The sequence below is a fragment of the Leptopilina heterotoma genome, unplaced genomic scaffold (assembly GCF_015476425.1).
Source record: "Leptopilina heterotoma isolate Lh14 unplaced genomic scaffold, ASM1547642v1 Lhet_123, whole genome shotgun sequence".
Lineage (NCBI taxonomy): Eukaryota > Metazoa > Arthropoda > Insecta > Hymenoptera > Figitidae > Leptopilina > Leptopilina heterotoma.
Window position 1 is genome coordinate 1,121,105 of NW_025110842.1, and position 7,634 is coordinate 1,128,738.

A 7,634-nucleotide genomic window follows, 5' to 3' on the forward strand; every position below is an offset into this window, starting at 1 on the left:
TAAATTATATATATTTACAAATTAGTAAAAACTAATAATAAATTTCAAAGTCATTTATGCGAAGATGATAAGAATTTCTTATGAATACTCAGCTGAATACATATTTTTGTAATAATAATTATTCAGTTGCTTGATTCTTCATTCTTTATTACTTCCGCGATGTAATAAAGAGCAAAGGAGAGAATTTCGAAACATTGATAAACAAAATAGCGGTGGAAAGAATCAAAAACTTGTAATGGTCCAAACCTGGGTTGTTTGCCGCAAATAAATTACCAAGTTTAGGAATCAAAGGTCTCTTTATTTTTTTACATTTTTAAATGATAAGTGATCCTTAGTCGGTAAGGTCACTAGCCAAAATCAGTATTGTACCAGGCCAGTAGGTGATCAAGTGGTACGAACGCGATACATAGGTGGAATACTTTCTCACAAGCAGCAACTCTCTGAGAAGGTATATAAAGTGAACAATGGATCGAGAAAGCAGCAGTCCATCCGTCCAGCGGTGCTGTTGAAACTATAAGGCTGGAGTCCCATGATAGCGTTTTGCGTTACGTTTTGTAACCAGGCCATGAGTGTGAGAGAGATACAGATATATGTTTGCTCTATTTGCACTCATGGCCTAGTTACAAAACGCAACGCAAAACGCTACCATGGGACTCCAGCCTCAAGCCGATCGTTAGAGGTGCTCCACCGTTGAAGGTCGCCGCCAGGTTGTCATCCCGGGTGTTCCTGAAGAAGCAGTAGGTACGTAGAACAGTCTCTCTCAAGTCCGCCGCCTTAGCGTTGGGAAGGTTGTCAGATTATTCTCTCCACGTTGCACCTAGCATCCTATCGATCCACTCTCAGCGAACGCCACCTTGGCTGTTGAGAAGAAATCCTACTTACCATGGTGAGCGCCACCTCGGCCACCATTCCTCAAGTGTTATCCGCGAGTTGACCCTAACCGCGATCGAATTTCTTAATTAGTGCGCGAGTGATACGAACCGCGAGTGTTTTTTTTTTATATTAGCGTGAGAATCCACGAGAAGAAAACGTCAAATTCCCGAGTGTTTCCCCATGCGCGACCGTCGGTGAAGAAGAAACTTCCGAGGATCGCGTCCCTTGCTGCCGTCGGTACATATCCCGTTGAGACGATAAACCACATCGGGAAATTATATGTCGGTAAATCTCAGGGCCATACCTACAGCGCGTATCACACCGACTGTGGCTTATTCTTGCGAGCGCTATCCCAAGCCCAAATTTTCGTGATCTTTGCTATAACTGGCTCGACACTTAGATTCTACCCATTTTCCGCGTTACGAACTTACCTATTAAAAGACCGAATCTTCGTTCCGCGATTTACCTGAAACAATTTAAAGTTTAGTTAGTTATATTTTATTTTTTACATGGTGACTTACCTGGAAAAGAGCAGGGACTTGGATACTCACCTTTTCCCTACTTCACGTGCAGTGAGTCCATTCGTTGAAAGACTAAATCTCCGCTCCGCGATTTACCTGAAACAATCGAAAGTTTAGTTAGTTTTATTTTATTCTTTACGCAGAGACCTACCTGGAAGAAAGCAGGGACTTGGTCACTCACCTTTTTTCTTCACTTTACGCGCAGTGTGCCCATCCGTTAAAGACTGGATCTCCACTCCGCAACTTATCACACGCGATTCCAAGTTTAGTTAATTAACTTGTTTTTTACCTAAAAATTCCAAATTTAATTTTCGTTACTACAAACAACCTGAAATAAAGGATTTTCGTTAGTTGATAAACTTACCTGTGAATGCTAAATACTATAACTTACCTGTGTGCATTTCGAACATCGTACTTAATCACTCGCTCACCGAGATGAACCCTAATTAAGTGATTTATCAAAATTATCGTCTTAAGTTTATTTTATAAGTACCAGGATCGTCGCTAAGAAGATTATCCAATAAAAACAAGATTATTTTTATTAATTATCTGTGTCATTCTTTACCCCGGGTTATCCTGATTATAATTTCCTTCTCTCAAGGATCAAGAATAGAAACTAACCGTTACAAACTTCAACCAAAGTCTTTTGGACAAAGGCTACGATTAAACATCAAGAGAATGTTGGACGGAATTCGGACTCTCTCTAATTCCCTTTCACACCTGCAGCAATGAACTCAAAACCGGAAATTTTCAATGAGCGGAATTAATCTGCTCCCTCGATACATTATTCATGCTTCCCTTCTTAGGAGAAGTTGGCATCTTCATTCAGAAATTCGCAAAAATAGCCAGCAGGTCGACTCTATTTGCTGCGGAAAAAACACTTGTGTCATTAGGCCTAAGAAGTGCAATGCGACAAACTTTGCTAACCGAATCTGTCGGTTTTTCACAATTGTTCACTAGGGAAACATTGAAAACACTAGGTCTGTCTTTTCTCCGCTCTATAGATCCGGGCTTTGAACTTATTTTCACAATCGGAAAAAAGGATTGGGAACAATCGGCACTTTGATCAAAGCTCTTAGGTATTCCAAAAACTTCAAAATCCTCAAAGAAATGCTAGTCGAGAGTGAACGAACCCTAAGGACATCGGTACGAAAAATTGACACAATTGACAATAGGGATATCTTTGTAAAAACCATGTCGACCAAGGGGAACAGTGGTTACAGTTATAAATTCACATATTTGCCTCCCAACCATCTTGTCGAATTAAGAAAAGTCCACGAATACGAAAACGAAATTCCCGTCGTTTTCGATAGCGAGGGGAAAAATTTTCCAGGCCATTAACATTTTAACCGGGAAAATAAAAAAGAAACCCCTACACCTAAAATACGAAGAAGAACAACTCCGTTGGAAAGAGAATCTGAATTCTGAATTCCGCTGTAAATTCTCCGGCAGAAGGAAACGATCCCCAAGGAAATGTACAAGAACTGAATTGTTGGCCGATAAACGTCAACATGAAACAAATGCAATAAAACTAGCACTATCGGCAAATCTCATCAAGGAAGATGTAGTATAGCCGAACTATCAAAATATTCCCTTTTGGATGAAAAAACTCCAGAGCAATTCGTAACCGACTGGATCCAAACCGGAGAACCACCGATTTGGGCAAATGAATACAAAATAGCAGAAATCGAAACATTCCACGAACTGAAATTCAACGAGAGATATAAGAAATATTTTACTCGAGAGAAGAGGGGATAATCCATTTAAAGAATGCACTCTATTTCGTGGAACGACAAAAACACCAGAAGCAGTAAATCAATTATTATTCACGAACAGCAAAGAATCGTGAATCAATTTATGTCGTCATCGTCCAGCAAGGGAGATAGAAAAGAAATATTTTACAAATTAGAATAAATTGAATATGTAATAATTGTTGCAATGAAAACGAATTGATACTGAAAATCACCTGTCTTAAAATTCGTTCGAATAGAAAAATATGCTTATACGTCACAACATCTTGTATAATAATCTAATTTATTGTTTAATTTCAATTTAAAAAAACATTATTTAAATTTATTTCTAGAAACAAAAAGAATAATTCGAATTCGAAATGTTGAAAAATCTAAAATTTAAAATAGTTTTCCGGCAAATAAAAGAATTAATTGAAATGAAAAAGAAGAGAAGGAATATATATATGCCATTTCTAAATTTTCATTTGAAGAAGAAAAAATCGTCTCTATCAAAAAAGAGGTAAGTCATCGTTTTTTATTTTAATCGTATTTTTTCTTTTTTGGAAAAAATTATAATTATTTACATTTTTTCTTTTTCAGAGAGAACAAAATTTTTTTCTTCTAAATTTGTTTTCACATTTTTGGTATTTTATAAATCGGGAGATATTTTCAAGTGCACGGAGAGAAAAATCAAGCGTTTGTAGTATGGACAGTTAAGCTTATTTCGTAAAAGAATGCACATGCGCAATATGCGTAAAACTTCTGCTGTATTTGTATAAATTTCTACGTTATCAGCATAAAAGTTCTACCTGTAACGCATGGGACGTCAGTATACTACGATTGCAAGAGATCCATGCTTTTTTAGTATATGTTTCATGCAACTGAGGTATAAAAACATGCCTCTTTAGCAGGACGTTCATACAAAATTAGCATAGGAAGTCTCCATACTACAAACGCTTGATTTTTCTCTCCGTGTGGAAATATTGAAAATGAACGTCCCCAGTAACATGCCTTTTGAGCCACTTCGAACGATCTATTTTGTGCATTACATCAACTCTCTAAGTGATTTTTTATTCAAGGAAAAGTATCTCGACGAAAACGATCAGCACAAACATATTCCAATTGTCAACGCTTTCTACAATTATCTAGACAACACTAACGATAATAATCTCTTGCCAGATTATGAAAGTCGAAAAATCCATCTGGCAAAGAATCTAGAAAACACCACCGATTATTACGAAGTAAATGGAACTCAAATATATTATGTCGACTTGGTAAATACCACTCTAAAGTCACTTGTATTTGAAAAGTTTGGTGGTCCCTTTGGATTTATTCTCGAAACATTGTCGAAGGAAAATGACGATACGTACAAATATGTAATGCAACGTTTAAAACGTTCTCTTTTTGGTTTAATATTCGATAATGGAGATGGTAAACAATCGGTCTTGACTTCTAGAGCAATTGATTGGATTTTTAAAGATTTCATCGAAGAATTCTTTCCAAAAGCGAAAAATTCTTCGGTTCGGATCACGTCACTGAATTATATTTACGCTCAAGCCGGAAAACGGTTTTTTAAATCAGTTAATCCACGTTTGAAACATATTGTTTTTAAGAATGTGGGGGAAGATGACAATGATGATGATCTTGATGAAGATGATAATTTTAATTATATTGATATTGATAAAGTTAATGATGAAAACAATTTTAAAAAATACATCAAAATTGCCCGAAGAATTCAACCACTATACGTGCCAAAAAAATTTGACGAATTAGGTCTGCTAATATTCACCGTACCTGCATATATAAATTACGTTTACAATGAAAAGGAAAGTCTACAATCCTACAAAAATTTCACGACAATCCTCAACAGTCAAGATGTTTGCACCAAAGCCTTTCAAAATTTGTTTTTGGAAATAGAAAAACAACGTAGCGAAGATACTCGCAATAAATTTTCCCTCGCAATTTCCAGCATCAAGAATCGAACAGCATTCGCTAGGGAGACAATCGAAAACAATTGTTCAACACAAAACAAAATTGACAAGGAGGTTAAAAAATACAAAGACCATCCAAAACGTTACCGCTGCAAAAATGGTAAGTCCCTGGGAAATCTAAATCTAAATTACCAAGAATATTTGCTTAACATTACGAAAAAGTACAAAAAGTATGAGAAGGAAATGTGTCGAGAGGCTTTTGGGAAAAGTTTTATAGACATGATGAATAGTCAAGATATTATTATTTCCAAGGCCTACAATAGTCAACAATTGCGAGAATCGGATGATTTGTTCAAAGTCCACCTATTGGAGAACAAGACAAGTTTGTACTTTGCGCTAATTCGAAACAACTACAATGTGACGCTAATTGAAGAGGGTACGAATCCTGCACTATTTCGGCAGAAATTAGGCCTCGACGATGATATAGCCATGGAGACAGAAGAATTATCGTGGATGAAATTGAACTCTAAAAATTTCGAACGCTTCTTGTCAACACTAGCTCAGGAAAGAGTCGCAATATTTTGGAGTGACTTAAAGGACTGGGCTCGAGCCAATGACAGTTCAGTTAAATTTTACTCGAAGGATGACTTTATATGGGAGTAAAGTAGGCGCAAAATAGTAATTTTCTGCACATGTGCAGGAAAGTTAAAACGATACTATACAGCAGGGTAAAAATTCTAATAATTTCACAAGTAGTGCCGCGACGTCTTCATGTATTTCCACATTAACTAGTGCCACACCATCCAGAAATTCTCCATCAAATATTGCTAACTTGATTTTTTCAGAATCGGTCAAAGTTTAAAGCAAAATTAAAACAAAACTATAAACAAAATTTTTAACATAAAAAAATAATAGAAAGTTTATACAAATAGGAAAAATTGTTTTAAAAAGTCAGTTAGCTCATGTAACGACGCTAGGGTCAAAAACATATTTTGAAGCACATTATCTAATGTGTTTTGAACCAAGGAATACAATTATTGTCCTAATTTTAAAAGATTCGCAAAAATTTAAAAATAATAATTTTTGTTACAATATAAGTTGTTTCTTGTTGTATATTCGATATTAAAAAATTGGGGTTCTGCTAATTGGAAAACAAGTAGTTCTTCATCTACTAATAAGTGTGCTTCTGTGTTTGTTAATAATTATGCATTTGGTAGTGCTGATTCCTAAAAATTTAGCATCAAATAATGTTCTGATATCTGTCAATAATTGTAGTGCTACATCTGTTGCAATGAAGCTCTTACTTAATACTCTTAATAAATATGTAATTTAAAAATATGATTTAATTTATTGTGATATAATTTATTCACTGGCCTGCAAGTCCCATTCCTTGATGCAAATCGCAAAAACATTGTGCGGTCGTTACTTGTCGACTTTTATTTTTCTTTTCAACAATGAACACTGAGTTTTCATTCCTAACATTGTAATTTATTCGTTTTTCAACTATTTTTTACATATTTAAATGAATAAGATGTTAAAAGATTAACGTAGAATGTAACTATCTTTTTTTATTTTTACATAATTGTCAAACACCCATTGTTGAAACAATCTACCTCCATATAAAAATTGATTAAATTCTTTATCTCTTACAGCAATTTTGTATTTAATGTAGGCAGACCTAGAAATAGTATGATTTCTACTTCTGTAATCACTATCACTACGAATCATATTAATATTATAACACTTATTTCCAAGTGGATAAAATATGGGATAAATCCATGGTTCAAAATTCGGATCTAAATTACTAACTAATTTCAATTCCTTTGTAGATTTATTATAAACCGTTACATAAGATTCTGGTATTCCTCCTTCAGAGTTTGTATTAACAATTGAACTTCATTAAAACTTTGAAAATTGTATCTATTTTTATCAAAGTCTTTTTTCAACGTGAACAATAATTGTAACTCAGGAATTTCTTCAATTTTTTGTCTTGCTAATTCAGCTTCTATTTGAATTACCTCTGACATCATCATGTCAGAATTTCTCATAATATCTTCTATAGATGTTAAAACATCTTCATCCAAATTTTCGTTACTTTTTAATCTGTATCTGATTGATTCCTCAGGGTCATAAATAAATAATTGACCAAAACATCGATCCTCACCTTTATACGGATATAAAGCACTATTAATTTGATAGTAAATTTGACCTTGAATTTTATAACAGAATGGTCCTCTTCTTCTTCTCGCGAAAGAAATGGAAGTGTGTGCTTCATCTGAATAATTTGCATTATCAATTTTAACGTTTTAATTTTTGCCTCTCACGATAACTTTTTTGAATTTCAGCCCTACTTTGTTTAAGTGTTGTTGATGCAATATTTACTTTAATTATTTCGTTTATTATTTTCGGGAAAGAAATGTCTTTTTTAATAGAGTTTTTAGAAAAGTTTGATTCTCCATACTAAAGTTGAATATCATTTTTATTTAAAAGGCAATTCCAGTCATACGCAATGTAACGTTGCAATTTTGCTCTTTAATTTTGTCCTCGACCATGGTGGAAAAATGTGAAGCTCTCCTTAA

General features: G+C 34.5%; 1 protein-coding gene and 1 long non-coding RNA gene across 2 annotated transcripts; one reads left to right on the plus strand and one right to left on the minus strand.

Moving 5' to 3' along the window:
• Positions 1-667: 667 nt before the first annotated feature.
• Positions 668-1,835, minus strand: LOC122512627. Its single transcript, XR_006302643.1, has 4 exons — positions 1,786-1,835; positions 1,576-1,683; positions 1,425-1,490; positions 668-1,339 (listed from the first exon to the last, which is right to left on the minus strand). It is a non-coding gene; the product is annotated as an uncharacterized LOC122512627 (long non-coding RNA).
• A 1,683-nt stretch (positions 1,836-3,518) lies between these two features.
• On the plus strand, positions 3,519-6,389 carry LOC122512625. The gene is made up of 2 exons (XM_043628556.1): positions 3,519-3,644; positions 3,725-6,389. The coding sequence occupies exon 2, from the start codon at positions 4,114-4,116 to the stop codon at positions 5,716-5,718; it is 1,605 nt and encodes a 534-aa protein (XP_043484491.1). The 5' UTR covers positions 3,519-3,644; positions 3,725-4,113; the 3' UTR covers positions 5,719-6,389.
• The last annotated feature ends 1,245 nt before the right edge of the window (positions 6,390-7,634 follow it).

Coding starts and splice junctions, on each gene's coding strand:
- LOC122512625 (XM_043628556.1), top strand. CDS start 4,114: ATGAACGTCCCCAGTAACATGCCTTTTGAGCCACTTCGAACGATCTAT.